This window comes from Vespula vulgaris, chromosome 15 (genome assembly GCF_905475345.1).
Source record: "Vespula vulgaris chromosome 15, iyVesVulg1.1, whole genome shotgun sequence".
NCBI lineage: Eukaryota > Metazoa > Arthropoda > Insecta > Hymenoptera > Vespidae > Vespula > Vespula vulgaris.
In genome coordinates, this window is record NC_066600.1 from 604,576 (window position 1) to 627,496 (window position 22,921).

The 22,921-nt window shown below is 29.0% G+C and overlaps 5 protein-coding genes across 6 annotated transcripts; 2 read left to right on the forward strand and 3 right to left on the reverse strand.

Annotated features, from left to right (window-relative positions):
- Window positions 1–113: 113 nt before the first annotated feature.
- On the reverse strand, window positions 114–3,827 carry LOC127069393 (plasminogen activator inhibitor 1 RNA-binding protein). Its single transcript, XM_051006367.1, has 6 exons — window positions 3,437–3,827; window positions 2,694–2,847; window positions 2,352–2,537; window positions 2,189–2,260; window positions 1,605–2,112; window positions 114–1,499 (listed from the first exon to the last, which is right to left on the reverse strand). Exons 1-6 carry the CDS (start codon window positions 3,687–3,689, stop codon window positions 1,407–1,409), a joined length of 1,266 nt encoding a protein of 421 aa, XP_050862324.1. The 5' UTR covers window positions 3,690–3,827; the 3' UTR covers window positions 114–1,406.
- A 1,010-nt stretch (window positions 3,828–4,837) lies between these two features.
- On the forward strand, window positions 4,838–8,141 carry LOC127069385 (transcriptional activator GLI3-like). 2 transcript variants are annotated; one of them, XM_051006350.1, is made up of 2 exons: window positions 4,838–5,639; window positions 6,576–8,141. In XM_051006350.1, exons 1-2 carry the CDS (start codon window positions 5,273–5,275, stop codon window positions 8,054–8,056), a joined length of 1,848 nt encoding a protein of 615 aa, XP_050862307.1. In that variant the 5' UTR covers window positions 4,838–5,272; the 3' UTR covers window positions 8,057–8,141. The 2 variants fall into 2 exon arrangements, with proteins under 2 accessions (XP_050862307.1, XP_050862308.1); XM_051006351.1 differs by lacking the exon at window positions 4,838–5,639 and adding an exon at window positions 5,675–6,161.
- Window positions 8,142–8,457: 316 nt separating this feature from the next.
- On the reverse strand, window positions 8,458–16,062 carry LOC127069381 (uncharacterized). The gene is made up of 7 exons (XM_051006346.1): window positions 15,584–16,062; window positions 13,216–15,375; window positions 12,952–13,114; window positions 12,621–12,781; window positions 12,336–12,549; window positions 11,391–12,266; window positions 8,458–11,295 (listed from the first exon to the last, which is right to left on the reverse strand). The coding sequence occupies exons 1-7, from the start codon at window positions 15,665–15,667 to the stop codon at window positions 10,373–10,375; spliced, it is 4,581 nt and encodes a 1,526-aa protein (XP_050862303.1). The 5' UTR covers window positions 15,668–16,062; the 3' UTR covers window positions 8,458–10,372.
- Window positions 16,063–16,268: 206 nt separating this feature from the next.
- Window positions 16,269–21,896, forward strand: LOC127069384 (uncharacterized). The gene is made up of 7 exons (XM_051006349.1): window positions 16,269–16,522; window positions 16,940–17,246; window positions 17,330–17,470; window positions 17,556–17,753; window positions 17,833–18,015; window positions 18,106–18,607; window positions 18,679–21,896. Exons 2-7 carry the CDS (start codon window positions 17,037–17,039, stop codon window positions 19,341–19,343), a joined length of 1,899 nt encoding a protein of 632 aa, XP_050862306.1. The 5' UTR covers window positions 16,269–16,522; window positions 16,940–17,036; the 3' UTR covers window positions 19,344–21,896.
- Window positions 20,150–22,804, reverse strand: LOC127069388 (GPI transamidase component PIG-T). Its single transcript, XM_051006354.1, has 8 exons — window positions 22,576–22,804; window positions 22,280–22,457; window positions 21,956–22,187; window positions 21,718–21,882; window positions 21,340–21,637; window positions 21,020–21,172; window positions 20,588–20,834; window positions 20,150–20,480 (listed from the first exon to the last, which is right to left on the reverse strand). The coding sequence occupies exons 1-8, from the start codon at window positions 22,754–22,756 to the stop codon at window positions 20,225–20,227; spliced, it is 1,710 nt and encodes a 569-aa protein (XP_050862311.1). The 5' UTR covers window positions 22,757–22,804; the 3' UTR covers window positions 20,150–20,224.
- Window positions 22,805–22,921: the final 117 nt, after the last annotated feature.

A 22,921-nucleotide genomic window follows, 5' to 3' on the forward strand; every position in this document is an offset into this window, starting at 1 on the left:
TTAATGAAACGTACCTTTCTTCCTGTAAATTCAAAACACAAACCGAATATTCGATATTCTCCTTTGTTCACCATTAATACATTATTGTCGATTAAGGGCCGAATGAAATGGACTGATCTTGTCACAATTTATTATTGTAAATATCATGTTATTTACACATATACCTAAGCTTCAAATAGCTTCGTAACGGATTTTTTATTGTGGAGAGAGAGAGGGGTGTGAATTTTTGGCTGTATTATTTTAACGTATAACAAGTGTAGTAAATAACTAATATAGCAATTTATAATTAAGAGTATGACGGTCGCGACGGATAAGTATAACACGTACCAGATTATCAGATTCATTCTGCCGTCCCTTACACTGCCGTTAATCACTCCTATTTCATTAAATTTGTTATACATTTGTAAAGCTGTGTATCGGTGTATCTAATATTCACTTAAACGTTAAGTTCAGATTGGTTACATCTGAAGGGAAAGTGTCTATATGTCTTTCTATAAGCCAAACTTATTTTAGCTAAGTAAATATTTTAGTATCAGAATTATTTATTACATAGAAACACACGCTTTAGGAGTCTTAAGTTTTACGCGCGGTAAGCAATGTCGCTTGCCAACTGCGATCAGGAAGGCTTTTTCCAAACACCGTATAAAAATTATAAAACTGAAAGGGTGTTTAAAATTTATAGCTACACGGTTATCGTACATATGTGGTTTTATATACGTATCGGTGCTGCATCCAGCCTTCTTAGGCCCTCAATGCGACATTAAAATTAAAATTTTTGTTACCTCGCTTTTTTTTCCATACGTTCTTGATAAAATTTTCTTTCCATTCAGGGTAATATATATGTATGTACATATATATATATATACAAATATATATATACGCACGCACACATATATATATACACATATATATTTAGAGTCTTTAAGTTGTTTTTTAACTTATGTAAAATGAATATCGCATTTGACTTTGTATTTCTTTCTCGGGTCTTTATGAAAAATTTCTTTGACCTCTTCCCTATTTTCTTTCAGCAAGTTCACAATTATTAACAAGTTCATTCAGATATGCTGCTTCGCTGATCTCATATTGCCACTTATGTTTTATATTTCACAATTATATAGGGTCAATCTTCATAGAAGTACTAAGAATCATACTTGACTCTTTCGTACCCACATAAGCTTCGCACGAATAGTGTGTCAATATGAAGCAGCGCTTTTGGGCGCTAAGTTTTATTGAAGTTACGTATCTCATTCTGCAAAAGGTGTACTGTATGACGCGTTAATAATATTGTCACTGATGCAAGACGGTTGATAATAATATTCGTAGTAATAATAGTAATTTTATCGGTTGTAAAAGTACTGATGGTGATGGTGGTGGTGGGATACTGTGTAATCGTTAGACGAAGCTGTTTATCCCAATGAAGGGAAGTCGTTTTCATCATCTACTTTCGGAGCGTTTTGGCGACCACGTGGTGACCTTTGTTCATTCTGTGATGTCTGCAACTGTTGAGGATTCATTCGCGATTAATAAGATTTAATATATTGTTTAGGACAACGTGTTACCGTCGAAGCAAAAAACATGTTTATAAAATTGCAATATATACTTACGGCAGAACCACGAGAATCGTTGTCTCTAGGTGCACCGCGATTTCCGAATCCACGCCCGTTGGCGCGTTCGCCGCGTCCACCACGTCCTCCTCGTCCACGTCCACCAGAACCACGTCGAGAATCGCTAAATTGGATTTCAATGCCTAAAACACGTTTTTGCCTTCCAGCACGTTGAGGAAATTCCGCAGCTGCATCGAATTCCTCTTCTGCCTCTTCTTCTTCATCAGAACCTTCTTTCTTCCGTTCAAGAGCATACATTTTCTTCCAACGGGATAAATCTTCGCCCTCACCAGCTTTGCGCAAGTTATACTGAGGCTTTGCCCTTGTATTTTGTCGGCGTTTCCATTCATCCAAAGTCAACTCACGTGACTCTTCTTCTTGAGGTTTCTCTTCGGTGGAAGTATCCGCTGGTGTTTCTCCTCCTTCTTTAGTCTCGGTCGGTGCCGGAGTAACTTCTGCTTCAGGTTTGTCATTTGTCCAATCTTGGTTCTCTTGATTCAAACTTTCCCTGATAAAATCAATAAATTAAATCATCTCTCGCCACAATATTTTTCATTTTAATGTTTTCAGATAGATTCACTTACTCTATTTCATCATTATGGGTTCCCCAGTTATGGCTGCCAGCACCATCTTTTTTATCAATTGGCTTAATGCCACTGTAGATACAAAAAAAAGATATATGATGATTAATCAAAATGAAAGAACATCATTCTGTCGAACAGTAAATGCGTTTATATTGATACGAACGTTTTATCGGATCCTGATTGGCGATCAAACTCGCGTTTTCCACGATTATCATAGCCACCTCTACCTCCACGTGATCCTCCACGGCCTCGACCCATTCCACGCATACCTCCGCGTCCTCTGCGCTCGTTATAATCACCGCGTTGATTCTCGTTAGAATTTCGAAATTCGCGTGTTTCACGACCCTCCCTAAAAATAGTATGAAATAAATGATATATATCTCTTCGTAAGCAAAATATTTTACAATTATTTTTCTCTCTTATTTCTGATAATATAAAGAAATTATAATGAGAAAGAACATTTCATATATTTCAAACATTTGACGTATGCATTCAATGAACTAACCCGCTGGGTCCACGTCTGATCTCTCCTTGGTTACGAACTGTTCTTTCTCCATCTTCGCGATTACGTCTGTTGTTGCGCTCTTCTCTAGACTCTCCGGAGAACTTTACACTGCGATCTCCGCCAGTTATCCTCGGTTGAGATAACTTCTTCTCACCTAAACATACAGACGCAATACATCATTTTTTTCAATATCAAATTTAATCAACATCATTGAAACATGGAACAAAAGTGATAATAATTACTACCGAAGAAAAAATTATAACAAGACGTATAAATAGAATGTTTTTTCAAAATAAATTTGTAATTTAGAATATTTGCAAGAGTTATACTTTGTATATAAAATGTACATGTAATGAAATATCTATTTCGTTAAACACTGTACGAAAAAAAGAAAAAATCAAAAATAAAATAACGTATGAACTTTTGCTATGTCTCTTGTTCAAACGATATATATATTTATCCTTAGTAATATGATTATGTGAGTCATTGCAAATGTTAAAAATGTAGGTAGAAATAGTACTATTATATTACATATGATATTACATACACTAAAGTTACAATCAACAGAAAAATAATGAAAATTCTTAATTAAAAGTAATATAAAAGTAAATCTAGTCAAAAAATTACGAGAAAACAATCATAAGCAGAAATATATATGAAAACCACATGGGGCCACGAGGAGCACGAAACCGGCGGCCATAATACCGCGCACGAGGCTAGAGATGGTTAAGAAATGAACTAACCTTGATCTTTCTTTACATCCTGGACTTTCGATACTTGCTGCTGAGCATCTTTTATCACACGATTTTTTTGCGTCTTATTACCAGTAGACTTTTGTGTATCGGACTGCTTACTCTTATTTTCCTTTTCCGAAACCTTGTCTTTTTTCTTAGCTTCTTGCAACTTTTGCAAGTATAGTTGGGGATCCTCTGACTCATCCCAGGCAGAAGCATTTCCAAACTTATTTGTTACAGTAATGCTGTATTGATTTTCCATAATGCTTCTTATCCTCTCTTCGTCGAGGATTATTCGAAAATTTCACGGCTACTCTTGAGCCCTTGTGTAACAGAGACATTCAATATTTCAATATGGCCGTGTTGAAGATAGTTCACCACGAGGTCTGCGTTCGGGGAGGGACCGCATAATTGTCTTGCACCCAGCGCGCCACTTCCCCACCAACATTTTCAATAATAATCATTTTAAGTAATTTCCTATTGAAAAATATCGCCGAAAAATGAGTTTTTAATTTTAGTCTTATAGAATTATCAAAATACCGGCTCTACTTAATAAAGTACAGTTCTTTTTATAGTTGTTGTATTTGAAGAAATTGGCATGTTTTTCATGAATCTGGTTAATACCGATGAAAATAGTTTCACAATATTTTTAATCGTATGCTTTCGGAAAAATTTCTTTATAATTATCGAGACTTTTCATTCAAATGATATTTCGCTATTTTTAATAAAAATTAATAATGCAGATAGAAGCGCGTCAGAAACGCGGGAAATTTCATATGTGTGCTCCTTGAAGAAGACGACTTTAACTTTTAAGTTTTTGTATATAAGAGGAATGCGTAACGTTTATCGCGATATATTATAAAAGAAAAAGAATAAAAAAGCGAAATCCATTGTATTAACCATTGTAAAATTAATAATAAAGTATCAATTTACTTCGCATTCTACTCGATAGCTGTACTTCCGTTTGCCGTATTTGGTATGATTTGTATATGTTAGTTTACGAGATAATATCGTTCCGTGTTAAAATAATTTTACACAAAACTGAATAAAATATTTAGATCGGAATGGAAAAATCGTTTCAATATCTTCGGAGCAAAATATTATTATATAAGTATTATATCTCAAGAAATTTATTTTGAAATATAAAATAGGGAGGAAGGAAGATTTAGAATTGACCAATCAGGATTGACGGAACTAGTCTTCTCGCTTACTTGCCTACCGTTCATTGATCGATTTATCTTTAACCTGCCAATCAGAAAGCTTTAAATCGAAGAACGTGATTGGATATTTTCAAATCCTCGTTACGGCGAATCAGAGGCCACGAATTATCGAGAAGAGAGGCGATTGGTCGATCGCCGGATATGTAACAGCTTAGCCATTTATTAAAGAAAGATCACTGAAAGAAAGCACATGTCGTCGCTGTGATTCGATATTATCGAATTAATTAATCGTTCTTTGTTAATTAATCGCAAACACTTAATCTGAAAGTGTCATTAGAACCAGAAAACGTTTCCAAGTTTTACAATTCAATTTCTGAATGTTGAGTAAGAAAAGTTTTAATTTGAATCGAACAATCGAGAAGTAAAAAGACGGTACTTTTGTTTTCGACTGTACAGGGAGAGAAGGCGCGCGAGCGTATGCGTGTGCAGCTATACGATCACCCATAGGTAGCGTCGCGGCATCATCCATTACAGTTGTATTTTGGCGGTTTAATAGTTGCACGCGACACGCGGTGAACGGCGGTGAAGAGGTCGCGCAAGTATAACATCGTAATTCCTGCTTCGTGTGGTCGCGACTCGTGAGAAAGGAGAAGAGTGCTAAGTGAAGTGGAAAAAAGAGGGTGGAATGGAATTGCATACGCCAGAACGTGAATCGCGATCCTTGGCGGAAGCGTTACCCTGCAGTCCACCGATGAGTGACACGATGCTTTACCCTTGGAATTGGAGCGAAGAAGCAAGGAACGTTAATCTCAGCCCGGGTAGCTCATGCTCGTCACCGGAGTATAGGGAAAACAACGTGGTCCCAGCCAGAGCCGGTTCCAGATCTCGTTCTGGGGTATCTGAGAGTCATCGACGTGGTAGACCGAGAGCGGATGCTCTTTCAAATCTTATGAAGCAAGGAAGCACATCGCCCAGTAGCATTAAATGTAGCTATTGCAGTCGTGTTTTTCCACGAGAAAAGAGTTTACAAGCACATTTACGCACGCACACGGGTACGTTCTTATTTTTCTTCCCTTCCGTTCCCTTTTCATTTATCTCCCTTAATATCCTTCTGAAAGAAAATCATATTTCCCTCACGCCTCGATAATTTATACTTTTCGTTTCTTCAATTGCGATTGGTGAATTTCCAATAGCGTCGCGCGTTTTTATAGCGTTCGTACGAAATATTGGCGCGACGGTTACGCGCAGCGCGTGGTCACGCGTCCCGCCAAACGCCATCATGCGCGCTTTAAATCCGTTGAGAGTCTTTCTCTCTCTCTCTATCTCTCTCTATCTCTCTTTCGTCCTTCTCCCCCCTCCCTCTCTCTCTCTCTCTTTCTTCCACTTTTTATTCTCTATGGCGATGGAGAAGGGCGAAAATAGCAACTTTCTTGCAAAATGCATCATAAATGTTATGTTCACAAAGCACAGAATTATAATCGTTCTTTGAAGAGTATTAAACGTTCATATCGTTGCACGTATATACGCTTCCCTTAATTCGATGGCACGTGTACGATTATGTATCTCAAAACAAAGTATGATGCTTATCTTCTTTGTTAGTACGCGGAACTGAAAGAAAATGTTTATTTTATTTTGAACGTACGATTATGAAAAGCGAATGAAACTTTTTAATACAATGATTTATGTAACATTTTAACGTAATAAAATTTTTCTCATCTGTTCAAGTATATGATCTTTTGCCGTGTTTTTTCTTTTTTCTTTCTTTTTTTTTTCTTTTTTCTTTTTTTTTTTTCCAAATAGCTGGCTATTGTTCTTAATACGATGTACATATTTTTTTTTTTTTTTTTTTTTTTTTTTTTTTTTTTTTGAAAATAAAATGTTTATGATCTATTGTCTATATTTTACATGATTATTTAAAGTGTCTTCTATATCGTTTGCATTAACAGAATTATAAGTATAAAAAAATAAAAATTGTTTTCATTTTGCAGGGGAACGTCCATATCCATGTGATTATCCTGGCTGTACAAAAGCATTTACTCAATCAGGACAGTTAAAGACTCATCAACGTTTACATACAGGAGAGAAACCATTTTTATGTACTGAACCTGGATGTGAAATGAGATTTACGCATGCAAATAGGCATTGTCCTGAACATCCTTATGCTACTTTAACTAGATCTGATGATTTTGTATTGAAACCTGTTTCGGAAAACACCGAATTATCTCATGATGTAACACGATGGTTAGAACGTTATAAAATGTCTAGAGAAAGAGAAGATAGAACGCCAACTGGAAAGAACGAACGTAAGAAGAAAACGTGGAAAAGTACGGCAGAAAATCATAAGAGAGTTAAATCAAGAAAAGGTTTAATGATGGATGCAGCTGGTGAACAGGAGAATTTAAATTGTAAGTTACAAAATCAGAGATTTTATTGTGGAGAGAGTCAGGACAGTCAAGAAGAAAGTCAAGATGAAGATCCAACAGAAGCATGCACCGTTTTACAAACGTCAGAGGACGAAGATCTGTCTACTTTAAAACTAGCTATTTCTCCATTAAGGCGCCCATTGGATAGACTTCAACCAAAAAAACGATGGTTAAGAGAAGCTTGCTTGGAACAGCAATTAGCAAAGCCATTAAATTGGGATGCTAAAGTTAATAGCGTGTCAACAACTTGTAAAACTAATGACAAACCCAATACATATGAACTATCAACTCCATGCTCTAATTTACAATGGAGTATATCGGATACTTCTTACTCAGCTGCATCAAATGAAACAACACTGAAAAAATTAGATACAGAACATAACACTGTTTCTTATAACTCCAACAAAGCAGATTGGAATATACAAACTTGTAAAGAATCTGCCAAAATAATAATACCACAGGAAATAAAAGAAGTTACAAATGTAATAGACACGGCGACAGAAACGATTTGGGATTCTTTGCAGGATAGTAATACTTCTCTGCAATCTAATCTAAAACCTCTTGAAACCACTATCGTTCAAGAAATAAGAAATATAAATACTGAAGTAACTACTGAATATTGGGATGTAGGTGGTAACAGTGATGCATCTGATACGATATTGGTTCAGAGATCTCCATTAAACACAAAAATCATTCGCAATGAAATATCCTTGGAAGATACTCTAGTAAGCTCTTACAATATACAAAATGAAACAAGACCAACAGTTCTGATGTTAGCTGGAAGCTCTGGTAGTAATCTTACTGTGAAAGAAGTCAATTCAAAACCAGCTTTAATTGATGCAAGTAAAAAAGATGTTAAAGTAGTTATAAAACAAGAAGATAGTGTAACTAAATTACCATTACCAGAAGACAATAAAAAATGGCTTGGTGCTTTAGCTTTAATGGAATTAGCTAAAACCCAAGAAGAAACTGCTAAAGTTTTAGATATAAAAGTAGAAAAAGACGATCAGTTTATACATCCTACTTTAAATTATAACCATTTGTAGACTGTGATTACCTGCTATTACATAATGTTCATTAACGTTGTTTGTATAGCAACAAAAAAGATAAATAAAAGCATTACTACAGGCACTATTGCTTAGTTAATAGTATAGTGAAATAATTTTTATTTGATTTTATCTCTTTGTAATGATTATACTACAGGTCATGACTTTTCATTGTCACAATGATTTAGTTTCTTTCTTTTTTGTTTTTTTTTTCTTTTTTGTGTGTTATGATTATAATTACAAGGTTGTGAAATATGATTCATACTTCTTTTTCATTTAAGAAACACTTATTGATTACTTTATTGATTAAGGATAAATTTCTGTATCTTGCTTTATAAACTGCCATCCTATTATATCTTATAAGCTGTTATCCTATTGTCTGTAGTAATACTACTTATAAATTGTATAAATTGGTCTTAGCACATTGATTTATTAATACATTTATTATTAAAATACATTTCTTATAATTCCAACCAAGCAGTTTGTTCATGTTTATAAAGAAAAATTAAATTATTTGCTATGATCAATAATTACATATCATTATAAGTAAAATATATACTTGTCATACACACGCATACATACACACGATGTGTAATATATATGTATATACACCTATATGTGTATATCACACGCATGTATGTTTGCATGTATGTGTGTGTATATATATGTATGGAATTTGTAATCTTATAATACCAAATTCTTTGAAGTTTTCTAGTATTCTTTATAAGATTGCCATTAAGTTCATGATAAAAATTCTATATATCATATTTTTTTATAATTGTTGAAATGTTTAATCATTTATGTCAATATAAAGTTTTAAGTGAAATAGTAACATGAATGTTACCACAATTACAGTAATTTGCAACATCTTGAAAAATGTAAGATTAGCCGTGTTAATTGCATTATCCTATTACAAGTATTTATTGAAATAGAGAAAATATGAATAATTATTTTAGGTGAAGCTTTACATCTTTTTTATAAGTCCATACTATATTTATTTTTTATATAAAATTGTTCTTCATAAAAAAGAGTCAAGAAAATTTTTTTTATTTCATATGTATTTTTGTAATAGATATTAACTAGTATCATATATAAAAAAAATGTATGTATACTATATATCTTAACAATATTTTCTCTACTTTTGATCTTAAGAAATACTTATTATAATATGATACTGCAATTAATTTTACATATTCATTTCTTTTGTATAATCATAACGTGAAATTATCTATTTTAGTTCCAATTTTTCAATATTATTAAGTACAAAATATTACATGTTTTTTTATTATTTACAAACTTACAAATTAACAGTAAAAGGATATAATTTATTATTATAAACAAAATTTTATAAAACAAAAATAAAATATCAGGTAATACTTTATTATGATCAAAACAATCAAAAATAGATTTAAATATTTTAAAGTACTTAATGATACGAAAAATCATTAATGTTTAATATTCAAATATAATGATGAATTTTTGACAAACAGGTTACTTTTATTTTATATTGTACACCATAATCGATTACCTTTGCGTATATTTACAAACGCTATTTGTTATATAATATAACGTTTGGATATATAAAAGTATTCTTTTTTTTTTCTCTCTATAACATCTTTGTTTCTTTTAAATTGATTCTGATGGTAACATTCCAAACAATATATGACAAATTAAGAAAAATGTACTTTTCAAATATTTTTTTGCATGAACAACGAGTTTAATAAATTGAAAAGTATTTCTATTAATTATAAGTGATTTTATGATATCTACTTAATTACAAGAAGTTTATTTATTCGTATGAGTCATATTATATGATAAAAGAAATTTGTGTGATATGTAGGAATAATAAGATCTTTAGAATTTATGAAATAAAATTTTATGTTATTAAAACGACGTTAAGGTGGGCTTGTAAAATATTTAATTAATTGGGACAAGAGATTAGTGAATATTTATAAAATATTTTTCGCACAAAATAAGAAGATGACAAAAGTAACTCAAAGTGAATATTCTAAGTATGATTAATTGTTATGGTATGTATCATTTGTAAGTTGCTTATATTTTGTTTACGATGTACATATATATGTGCGAAATATTTTAATAAATATTTTGAAAAAAAAGTTAGTAAAAAGATATTTATTAACTAACATATAAAAATTATAATAAATAATTATATTATTCTATTTGTTAATACAAAATTAACATTTATACTGTTTTAATGGTTACTATCGAGTTCGGTTTATATGATAACATGTGTAAAATTCGATTTTAATGTAATTTATTTTTTTAGTAAAAATTTCTCTACAAGTACTTTTTGTTTCATCTGATAGAAGATTTTTTCTTCATTGGGGTAATTTTTGTCTTATTAACAGTAGTGGATTTCATAGATCTAGTACTTCTAGTAACTCTTGTTTGAGATCTATTCACATTAGATATGTCACTTTCAGTATTTAACACGACTGTTTCGTTTGGATTTTTTTTATTTGCAATCATATCTTTCATTTGCTTAGATTTATGAGGAATTGCAGCTGTTTCCGTATTATCAATAACGATCGTTGGTATCGTATGTTTCGCATTTAAAATATCATCATTAGTTGCAACTTCCGCAATAACTATTTTTTTAAACAATGCAATTGTATCCTTTATTTTTGTATCAGATGATACGTTTGAATGCGATGCACTTTTACTGCGTAATCTTCTTTGTCGTACGCGTGAATTTATTTCCAAATTATCTACTATTTCAAATAATTTTTTTATAGCTTCATTCGTTACAGGTATATCTAAATTATGTGCAATTTTATTTAAATGATCTGAAATATCTGGCACTAATGGGATAATCTTGGTAATAATATTTTTTATGGATATATTCTCATTTTTTTCTGCATTTGTACATGTTTCGAGAGCTGACTCTGATTTGTCTTTCATTTCATCTTTTTTATTTGGCACATTAGTATTTTCTAAATATTCTTCTTCGAAAATTTTTCTTCTTACTGATTTAGTATGAGAAACTGGTGTTTCACATTCATCTTCTAAATTAAAAGGAGAATTGTCATTTTCTTCCTCGCTTAAATCTATGTTGATTTTTTTCAATTTTAGCAATGGTGGCGTTTTATTGCGACGAATAGGTACAGGATTCTTAAGATGATTATGACTAACAGGTGTGACACATATTTTCTGTTTTAATTTTTCTTGAACTGTAAATTTACTTACGTCAATATCACACGTGTTTGGTACTGTAAATGCTGCAACACATAAAATCAAAAGTTATCATTAATATAGGAAGTTAACATACACTTATTAAATGTATATCATTAAATATTGTATGTAAAATCTTTACTTGAATAATCATGGGCTGTGATAATTTCCTCAAACTGATATTTATATACTAATTCTTTAGCGGATACGTATATTGGATGACTTTCTATATTATGTGTCTCACATACATTAACTGCTAATAAAGCGATGTTTAAAGCTTCGTTTTTTCGTGACGGTATATAAGTTTTTATGAAATAACTAAAATGCAGAAGTAAAAGTATATAATCAGTAATATATAAACGAGTTTGCCAAGAGAACTTTTTTATATTATTGGTTTCCTCCAAAGTATTTTTTGGCAACATAGGTTTTTCTACTTTAAAAAGCTTTTGTTTCATTTGAAAGGCTCCATGAAAATGTTCAAGTGAAGCTGCAACATTATTTTGTGATGCATATAATTGTGCTCTGATATGTGTACTAGCAAACACTAAATGTTGATATTGTACATGTTGACATAATGTACATGTACAATTATGATGTAAGCAAAACTCTGGTGAATTAAAAATTTTTCTTCTCAAGATTGGTGAAGTATCATTTTGCATTGTGTCTCTTATAGGATCTATTAAACGATTTGGCGATGTTGTTAAGCTATCTAATGTTATTGGTTTTAATTTAGTACTCATTGATAGCTTAATAGTTTCAATGTCTAAAATATGTTCAAGGCCTTGAAGTTTCACTTCACAATCATCCAAGTGTGAACGTGATAAATCAATAAAACAAAGAGATTTTAATATTTCTGCGGTACGTATGGTTGCTCCTAAAGCTTGTGCTGATTTTAATCTTTGTACTAAATGTGCCGTAATTTCTCTGAATGATAATAAACTGTTTATTTGTATAGACATATTAATACTAGATGAAAATAATATGTCATAACTAAAAAGATAATTATCTGAATTCATCCCTACAAATAAAACATAAAAATAAAAAAATATGGAAACAAACAAAAGTACGTTTTATACAATAGTCTTACATTTTGTTCCAACCAAAGTGTCTGTCAAACATATCATGGAATAAAAACTTTCAATAATATATGAAGTATATTCCTCTTGTTCCATATCTTTTTTATAAAAATGACAATTACGAAGGATTGTATCTAAACTGTATAAGTATATAGCAGTATTTTTTTGGAAAGAAATTCCTGGCAAGGATCTAGCATCATCTAATAATTTTCTAGCTACTGTACACTATGAAAGAAAAATATATTTTTACTTTTATCCTATATATCATATTTACATATTTTAATAAATATACTTACATCGCCACATTCAAAATAAAAATCTGCCAAACTGATCCAAAATATGGCAATTGTATGAGCTTTAATTTCATCAGCAGAATTTTTCAAATTAGCAGCATATTCCTTAGCCTGAGCAATCCATTTATAATTTATTTGACGTATAGAAAGGCTACGACCAGTAACTATGATGGAATACTTATTTATATATTTTTATATTTATTATAATATATATATTATTATAATATTTATTATAATATATATATATAGATTATATTATATAGATATTATATAGATCATATGTATATATTGGATTGATTTTGCTTTTGATACTAAGTAATTATGCAATACATACCATAAATGAATGCATCATTATTGTTCAATTCAATTGCCAATTTAATTGCAAGATTCCATGCTTTTAATTCACATTCTTCAAAACGATATAATCTAGAATACTCAGCAGCTATAATCAATATATGTAATGTCAATAATGGTTCCCAGCTTTGAGTTACATCAGTCTGTATCAATTTTAAAAAATCAATATATTAATAATAATAATGTAACATATTTTATATATTTATTTTTTACAAATATAATTAGTATACAATAAAAAACTTACAATATTTTGTTCAATGTCATCCCATGTTTTTAATGATTTTTGTAAAAATTGCATAAGACGTAGATCTTCTTTGATATTTATTTTGGTATATGCTGGTACTACATAATTCCCTTGATTATCTGACAGTTTTGGAGCATTCAAAGCAAATCTTGTGTTATTCATTTCTATCTGGGTATGTTCATTGGAAATATGCAATTCATTTACAAATATAAAAAATTCTAAATTTGCTTTTAGACATAAAACATTGATAGATTTTTGTTTTAATAATTCTAATTCAGAAAGTGTCTCTTTGAACCTGTCTGATGTATAATTTTCTTGTATATGTATCAGATGATATCCCAGCAATTGTACGACGCATGCACGTTGTATAATGGTAGCTTTTAAAATGTTTAATTCATTTAACACAGAATCAAAGGCTTCAAATAGATTAATTTTTGCTGTTTTTAAACCTTTTGCTTCACTTAAACACAATTCTATAAGATTATACTTTGATAAATTAATATGGAAACCAATTTCTTCTATATTTTTTTTATCAGCTTGCAAACATGATATCATAGACATTTTTATAAGATTTGGAGAAGTTTTTATTATTTTATGTTTAATACTTGCCCACATTTTAAATGCCTTTGAATTCTTGTCCTTATAACTTAGTAAACCATGTAATGCTGATACAGTCATTGCTTCCCTATACATGGCCTTGTTATAATGAATATTACTTAATCTATATAAAGCAACACAGATAGGATTTGAAAGTTTTAAATATGAACTTTCACAATGTATTCCTTCAAAATAAATAATACTGGAACATAATAATGAAATAAAGGATAAACTTTCATCATAAAAAGATTCAGATGTTGCTCCCATATTGTAAAGTAATCTTCCACACATAGACCATAAGGTTGTCCAATGTTTACATTTATTTTCTTTCATTTCTCTCAGGGAATATATATTTTCTTTCATAAAATTGCTTGCAAGTTCACAAATATTTTCTGATAAATCTTTTGTGGACAGTTTACTGACTAATATTATACATTTAGCTTTCAATGCTATAGCATTATATAAATCTGTTTTAACAGTACATTCATTGGTACATGTACATTTTTCTAATACTGTATTCATTAAGATTGTATTTATCTGAACTATAAACTTCATGGTTTCATATAAAGTATTAGTATTAAGAAATTGCTTATTTCCTAACTTTAATTCTCTCTCCCAATATATAAATAAATGTTCAAATATTTCAACAAAAGTTGATGTTGTAAATATGACTGTATCTACATATCCATATTTTTTTACAATTTCATCATATTGACTTGTCAAATTCTTGAGATGTTTAGAAGTAGATTCTGTTAATTTTTCAACTGGTTGTAATAATGTAATACATGTAGCCTTAAAATGTAGGAAACTTTGGCAACATTCTTCATCTATCATATTCTCAAAATATTTAGATGTATTTTCTAAAATTTGTGTTATATATTTTGTATCATCTTTATCAATTTTTACATAAATTATTTTACTAATAATGCATAATATAAAATGATAAATTTGATATTTATCATTTTTATCTATTGACATATTTTTATATTCTTGATATAATATGTATTTAGTAAAATCATCAACATATCTATTTGATGTACTTTTAATTGCTATGACTTTTTTCAGATATGTATTTAGTTTTATAAGAACATACCTTGCATTGTTTCTATAAGCTTTTTTAGTTAGTCGTAATTCATTGTTTATAATGTTTTTAAATTTATCATAATTTTTTTTGTACTGTGGTTGTTCTTGCAAGATAACAAACATTTTATCTGCAGAATCATGCCACAGATATATTAATTGTAAAAAAGTTTCATTGGATTTATCTCCAGAGCAATCAAAATTTTCTTGAATTAAAAATGTACATACATTTTCAGCTTCTTTATATAAATGCATTACCAATAAACAACGAGTTATATGATATAAACTTGAAATAAATCTCTCATTATCAGGGATTGTTAATATATTAGAACATAACAAGATGGTTAATTCAGCAATATTTTTACCTACTTCATAATTCTGTTTATCACATTTACTTGCAGTATGAGCCAAGTACAAAAGCAATTTAAAGGCATCTTTGTTAGACATACTTAAATTTCCATTGGATTGAAAATAATTATTAGTCTGAAAGATCAAATTTTTATAAGTATAAACTGTTACATGCTCACAAAAATTTGTTTCAATAAAATTAGAAATGGTGAAATATGAAATCTTATTATAAACAATATATAACATAGATTGTGAATTATTATGAAGCATATATATAAATAATTATTAAATTTATAATGTAAAAAAAATATACAAGCATAAAAGTGAATTTAATTTAGCTTACCCTAACATCTTCTATTATATCCTGTAACTTTTCAGATTTGATCAGTTCAATCCAATTCTTTACTTTCATTTGTGTATTATACATATTTTAAAATAATTTAATATAATTAAATATATATATGTGTGTGTGTGTGATACTATATTTTTCATTTAATTTTAAAGATAAACAAATATTCGCAACAAACGAATAAATTAAACATAAGTTTAGGTAAGAAATCTTGATGTATAATAATCTTATTTCATATTAGTCTCAAAAATATTATTTTTATACAAGTAAGTTAAAATAGTATCCATGTTAGTTTTTATATAAAAAATGAGTAAAAAATATTTATTGTTTATGTTTAATTTCTATTGTAACAGATTAATGCATTAAAACAGTAGTAATAAAAATAGCTAATAGTATAAACACAATGATCGAAACGCTATCTGGTAGTATATTTCGAAAGTTATGCAGAGAACAACACTAATTTCAAACTACATATCTTAACTGCTATTAAAGTGTACTAACACATAATAATCATAGGTATTCGTGCATGCACGCGCGTGTGTGTGTATGTAGCTTATCTTATACAAAATATAACATATATGGTATAAATGAGTACGTGATGTGTATGTGGATATATAGCTACTAATGTATTATTGCACCACCTGGGTTTCTATAGACTGAACTAAAATTTGCAGAAGTCTTTTATATTAGAGCTTGGCGGTCCTGACAGTCATTGTTACGACCCCTATATTTCATAGTTGTGTTGTGGCTGATTATTTTTATTTTTAAAATTATATTATGAAAAGTATATCAAGATATTAAGTGCAGATAAGTGTAAACGTGTAACAAAATTAAATTATATCTAATGAATGTTTTTCAATTGGGTTAAATCTAAATACTATTAAGCATCGCATTTTAAACCCTCTCCTCGTTCACGAAGAACGCCTTAAAAAGGTATACAATGAAGGCATTTTGTGTAGCATACGATTTCTACTTTTAGGAAATTATGTTTTTTTTTTCTTTTTTTTTATTATTTAAAATAAATAAATACCTGATTTTAAATGTATTTCAATGAAAAAGTTACATTAGAATATATATTTCTAAAAAATCTAAATAAAATAGGTTATTTATACAAATGTTTTTATTAGTAGTAAAGATATTTGTTTTATTGAAAATATGTTAATTTATTGTTATGTTTATTACATTCATTTTTTATGCATATTTATTTATATACTTCAAAAAAATGAGTTGGAAGGATTTATTGTTATCAATTTATTTATTTAGTTTTCATATTATGTATTTGTATTTTTTAATTTAATATATGTATATATCGTGTTATAACAAAATAAATATTTTTTTTCTTTCGTGTAGAATATTGAAGCTGACAATAGTTTTTGAAAAAGTTAAGCAAGCGTTCCTGAAGTAAATTTATTAGAAATAAAAAAAATGTTAATAGTCTTTGAGTAAAATGAAGTACTCGAGCATGCAAGGAGATGTGTATGAGGTAGGTTTGCCTCAAAACCGTCTCCCTGATAATTTGTATGAAAACATGATGACAGCTGCTAATGAAAATGTAGAATTGGTTTGTGAAAATTCTCATGAAGAAAGTTCTATGGTTTCTAATCTACCACTTCTGTTTGCTGATGGTTATCCAACTTCTTTGGAAAAAATAACATTGGTATATTAATATTTTTTATAAATGTAGTTATAGAATTAAAATTTAATATCCTTTTATATATAAAAACTTTGTTTACATTACAGACACAATTAGAAAATTTTATAACATTTATGGTTCAGTGTTCATTAGGACATGATGTTAATGAAATTATAACCGAACCACAATGGTGGCCTAAAGAAGTAAAATTTTCTAATCCTTTAATACGACCTAAAAAGATAACAGATGTGAGTAAGAACACATTAAATTATTTTCCATAAGCAATAACTGCAATTTTAATTATATATGACATTAATTCATTTGCTTTGTTAGAATTGGATGGCAAATCTAAAAAAGTTAGTATTCAGATGTTATACTTATCACAAAAGTGAATATTTGTTACGTTTTTGTTCATATCTTGCTCAATATCCGCATGAAGAATTAGAATATGTTAATAATTGGGACTCTACTACTAGTTTGTATCACAAAAGTACTGGAAAACTGTTAGTAACATTCCGTAATGAGAATATGGTATGTATGTTTTGCCATTATCTTTTAATGAGATTGTTTATTGATACTAATTGTTGATTTTTTTTTATATTTAATATAGAATTATGATAAAAAGAACGACAGTCCAAGGAAGACATTACTTTTTCATAATGGAATCACATCCAATTTTACAAATAAATCAAAACAACAAACACAATCTTTTATGATGGTTCAACCACCTTGTGATGATATATATCTTTGTGACAATTGTGATGCTGAATTTATAGGACTTGAAAAAATGAAGGTACAAAATTTGTTATTTGTATAATTTATTAGTTGAAATATCTTGCCAAATCTTTAGTATACATGAATACTTATTATTATAATATTTCAGGAACATGAGCTGACTTGTTGTGAGCAACATGAAACTAACAGCTCTCGCTCAACTACGCCAGACTTATCCACCATAAAATCTGAATCAAGCCAAAATCAGTTTTTGGAATACTTTCAATTGTCTTCGAGAGAAAAAGAATGTAAAATAATTGAATCAAATAAAAGTGAAACAATTAATATGTGTATAGCAACCAGGACTTCACCTCGTGTCAGAGGATCAATTAATTTAACAAAATGTCGAGCAATTCCATTTTCTTCACCTGCTGGTATAATATTAGCGAAAAAATCAAAGACAATGACTGAAGAAACACAGCAAGAACGATTAGAAAGAATAGAAAGACATGTACTTGCACCGCCTATAACAAGTTCGTTTAGACCAAAATGGTTAGATAAAGAAGATGACCATGATAGATGGCTAACAACGTACAAATCTAACCGAGATAAACCAGTTAATGATTATGTACATCAATATAAATTCTCTGATTCTTTAAGAGGCAAGCCAGGTGAGTGTATGAAAAATATGAAATTTATATTTTTTAAATGATATGATTTTATTGAGTTTTTCTTCCTCTAGTGTTAAATATAAACTCACAAATCCTATATGCTGCTTGTCGACCTTTTTATGTTATTCTCACGCGATTGCATCAAAAGCAAATAGAAGAATCCAAACGAAATTCTCTTAAACATCCAAGTTCTGCTATAAAACCATTATATACAAAAGCTGGACCGGCATCGAAAACAAAATTAAAACAATATGAAACCAATTTGATGTTAAAATCTAAAATATCAGAAAAAACAGAACTTGAACCAATGATAATAGAAGAAGAATCTATGCCAACAACACAACTTAAAACATCCATTACATCTGTTAATTATTATTCTGAAAACAAGGTTGTCAATGAAGACAAAATAAAAGAAGTAATACCATGTTCAGTAACACAGAAATCAATTACGGTTATTGATCTTTGCTCATCCGATGAAGAAGAAGTTTCGAGCGTACATACATCTGATGAGATTCGGGACCCAATAAATTCTTTATTCAAAGAAAATTTGTTACCAAATCTATCAACAAATAAAGTTTGTTCAAAAGCTTGCATTTATCCTGCAAATTCAACAAATCATTGGTTAATGCAAAATATTTTTAGCGAAGATAATGAAAACCACGTAAACAAATGTCACATTGGTGGTGTTTTAGACACGTGTATTCAACTTTCTCCAATACTAAGACCAGCACCGTGAAGCACAACAAATAGGATATTTTAATTTTAAATGCATCGTTATTGTTATCAATATTTATTGTTTATCCTTCATATGAATAATATGATAACAAACAAATACTCCTTATTATGTCAACATTGATTCCATAATACTTTTTATAAGATTGGTTTAAAAAGTATATTATCACTTACAGCACTGGGATATATTACAAATGTACATAATAGAAGTGGTATTTATCATCTTGAATCATGAAAATTTTTTAATCATTTTGAAATTTTGTTATCTGTTTGTACAAAAAGATAACGTAATATTGGAAAAAAGTTAAAAAAAAAAAGAAAAGAAAAGAAAGAAGTATTAATTTCTTTTTCCGAAATTAGGAATGATATGCAAATAAATTATTGCTAATTTCTTTTCTGCTATACTATAATTACTTGTATATACAAGTATGTTTGTATTCAAAAGTATAGTTGTGTTATTATGTGTACGTGAATATTAAAAATGTAAGTAGAATGACGAGCGATAATAGCGCCTGATAATGATAGTTTTTATTTTTTCCTTATTTCATTATAATCAATGTTATTGCGTGCACGTTTAAGGGCGTTCCCCGTCATGCGCTATTATTGTTTCTAGTTGCAATTTTATTGCATAAATTTTGTGCAATTATTTGCATAAAGGATACATTATTTATGAAGTTTTAATGAGCAACGATAATCTTAAATTAAACAAATTATAAATAAATGTTAGTAAAAAAATGAAAGGTAATCTCTTTAGAATTATTCATTAAAAATAACACTTTACAATAAATATTTTTATATTATAAAGACTGCTTAACAAATTATCAATATTTTATTTATTTTCATTAAATATATATTTTGTACATATAAAAACAAATAATATGATTTTTATTCCTGTTTTTCTTTAAATCCAAAAATCTTTTCTTTAAAAAGAGAAAATATTTTCTCTTTCCAATCTTTTTCAATATGTTTCAATACTAATCGTTTTGTACATATATTATGAAGTGGACCAAATGCTAGAGCAACTGCTGTGCATGCTAAACAGATCACATTATATGGCATACTAAAATCAGGAGTAGGAAGACTGATGAGTAAAGATTCTGTTCTCAATTGCACCAGATAACTATCTCGTGAGGCATTAAAGCTGAAAAAAGCATTTGTTCAATCATAATAATAATACATTTTGTTATATATAATATATGATTTCATTAAGAGAGAGAATTATACAGAAATATAATTAAATATATGTACCTTGATGTTATAGTACTTCCATCAAGAGGTAAAGCAGTATAATTTCGTGCAATTGGTAGTAGTGCTGTGATAATTGCTGGACCCATATAAAATCCATGATTTGCATCAGGTGGATATTCTTGCCATTTTAAAAATAAATATTCTATTTCTATAGAAAACTTTGTAACTGAATGAGGTGGTAGGCGTAAAATTAATTCTAAATAATATGGATTTATTCTTTCTTTTCCTGGCATGTAATGAAGTGCTACTGTAATTTTTTTTTATAATTACAAATATTATAATCCAGTCAAGATTATTTTTAATTATATATATTTTAAAACAAGAACAAAAAAGTCAAAGTAAAATGTATTTAGTAATTGTATTGCATATGAAAATAATGATAAAATTTTAATAATATTATTATTAAATAAAAGCAGCTATAAATTGTCTTACATGGAATAACATTTTCCTCATTACAGGTGATTTTAATTGTGTGCAAGTAGACTGATAAATACCATGGAATGTTTTCTAATAGTACAATATTAAGTGCCTGCCAGTGATTATTGTGTATCTTTGTTACTAAACTACCTTTTTGTTGACCAGATCCTATGAAATATAGAATGAATACAAGCTTTACTTTATGACACATAATAAAGATTATAATAAAAATTAACATTTCTAAATAAAAAATCTTTAAAATTTTTTATAAATAATGCTTATCTATATAACTATTATAAATCATTGTAATAATCATGAGTAGGACAAAAACATACCTATAATATATCTATTTGCATAAAGAATAGAAGGATAATTAACAACTGCAGTCTTTGTTGTACTATGCTTAACTGCAATATTAAACATCCCTTCAATAGAATGCGATTTAATATCATATATAGCAATATTATTCTGTTGTCCTCCACGTAAGCTTTTAAGTTTGACCGTGGGTGTAGGAATTATTTTATAAACATGATGCGTTTTATTACTTGATATATCAACATATATGTTACTTATTGTTGTAAGAGGACATGATCCCTTAATTCCCATTCCAAAAAATTTTCTTATAGACCAATCCTATAATAACGAATATAACAACTAATCTAAATAGTAACAATTGATCTTCTTTTAAAATCTTTATATTTATGTTAACTCACCTGTGTATCTACTACATTATCATATATTAATGAAACCGTCTGTTGCAATTCTAAAAATGTATCTGTACAAGCTATATTACCACATATAGAGCGGAAATGTATACCAAGAGAATGATAATTTGTATTATGAATGTATGCAGAATTTAATAAAGTTGCTAGACCTTTCTATAAAAATAAAATCATTCAGTAATAGTTTTGTTACTAAGTATATCTACTACATATATATTTTAAACCATACCTTGGAATCACATGGTAATAATTTTTTAAATGGTGTTATATTTTCTGTGCAAACTATTTCTCGTGGTAAAGAAGAATAGCGCAAATAAGTAGAATTTGGAGTTTGTTTAACAACACCACGAGGACGAAAAGTAAATTTTGGCGATATACTATTGGCAGACTCAATAAAATTTAAAGAAGCACAAAGTAAACCTGACAATGCATTAGTGAGTCCCTTCCATTCTTGATCGATACTATGCAACAGAAAAAAATATGATTTTATAAAATAATTATAACACCTTATCAGCCAAAGTAAATCTTATAATAACTAAATTATTCTATTTACTTAGAGACATCTTTATTAAACCAAGCATATATCTCAGCTCCAGATCCAGCATCATAAAAAGGATATCCCCATTTTTGATAATTCCATAAACCTTGGGTCAAAGTTATATGTAATTCATCTATTTTATGACGTCCTATAATTTCACCTAATCCTCTTGGAAATAAATGTGAGTGATGAACTGAAATACATTTTACGTATTTTTATAAAATCACACATTCTATAACACTTTTTTAAATAATACAATTTTAAATAATAAAATATACAAATTATGAAAAATTATTAAAAACTCTACATACATGACTTTGGTGTATTCAAGGATTTCCATATTGTTGTAAATTGAAAATAAGCATAAACATGACTGCTTGGTAAAGGTTTTAAGAACAATTCTTCATCGAAGGAATCAACATGCGTATGAACGCTATTTATAACGAGTAAAACACTAATACTGATTAATAAGTATACTTTTGACGACTTCATATTTTTCTATCATTGACAGTTTTAAATAAATGGACGAAATACAGGTTGGCTCAAAATTCCCTAGATGAATCAAAAGTTACTATGCGTTTTTAAAAATGAATTATTTTTTTTAAGACTTTTTGTTTATAGTTATCTGCAAAAGTCACTTAGAGTATACTAATACCA

Coding starts and splice junctions, on each gene's coding strand:
- LOC127069381 (XM_051006346.1), bottom strand. CDS start 15,667: ATGTATAATACACAAATGAAAGTAAAGAATTGGATTGAACTGATCAAA. Junction 12,267..12,335: donor CACTTTGGTTGGAACAAAAT/GTAAGACTATTG, acceptor TTTTATTTGTAG/GGATGAATTCAGATAATTAT. Junction 11,296..11,390: donor CACAGCCCATGATTATTCAA/GTAAAGATTTTA, acceptor TATGTGTTGCAG/CATTTACAGTACCAAACACG.
- LOC127069384 (XM_051006349.1), top strand. CDS start 17,037: ATGAAGTACTCGAGCATGCAAGGAGATGTGTATGAGGTAGGTTTGCCT. Junction 17,754..17,832: donor CATTCCGTAATGAGAATATG/GTATGTATGTTT, acceptor TATTTAATATAG/AATTATGATAAAAAGAACGA. Junction 18,608..18,678: donor TTCTTTAAGAGGCAAGCCAG/GTGAGTGTATGA, acceptor TTCTTCCTCTAG/TGTTAAATATAAACTCACAA.
- LOC127069388 (XM_051006354.1), bottom strand. CDS start 22,756: ATGAAGTCGTCAAAAGTATACTTATTAATCAGTATTAGTGTTTTACTC. Junction 22,188..22,279: donor TTTAATAAAGATGTCTCTAA/GTAAATAGAATA, acceptor TCTGTTGCATAG/TATCGATCAAGAATGGAAGG. Junction 20,835..21,019: donor TGAGGAAAATGTTATTCCAT/GTAAGACAATTT, acceptor AAAAAATTACAG/TAGCACTTCATTACATGCCA.
- LOC127069385 (XM_051006350.1), top strand. CDS start 5,273: ATGGAATTGCATACGCCAGAACGTGAATCGCGATCCTTGGCGGAAGCG. Junction 5,640..6,575: donor ACATTTACGCACGCACACGG/GTACGTTCTTAT, acceptor TTCATTTTGCAG/GGGAACGTCCATATCCATGT.
- LOC127069393 (XM_051006367.1), bottom strand. CDS start 3,689: ATGGAAAATCAATACAGCATTACTGTAACAAATAAGTTTGGAAATGCT. Junction 2,261..2,351: donor CAATCAGGATCCGATAAAAC/GTTCGTATCAAT, acceptor TTGTATCTACAG/TGGCATTAAGCCAATTGATA. Junction 2,113..2,188: donor ACCCATAATGATGAAATAGA/GTAAGTGAATCT, acceptor TGATTTTATCAG/GGAAAGTTTGAATCAAGAGA.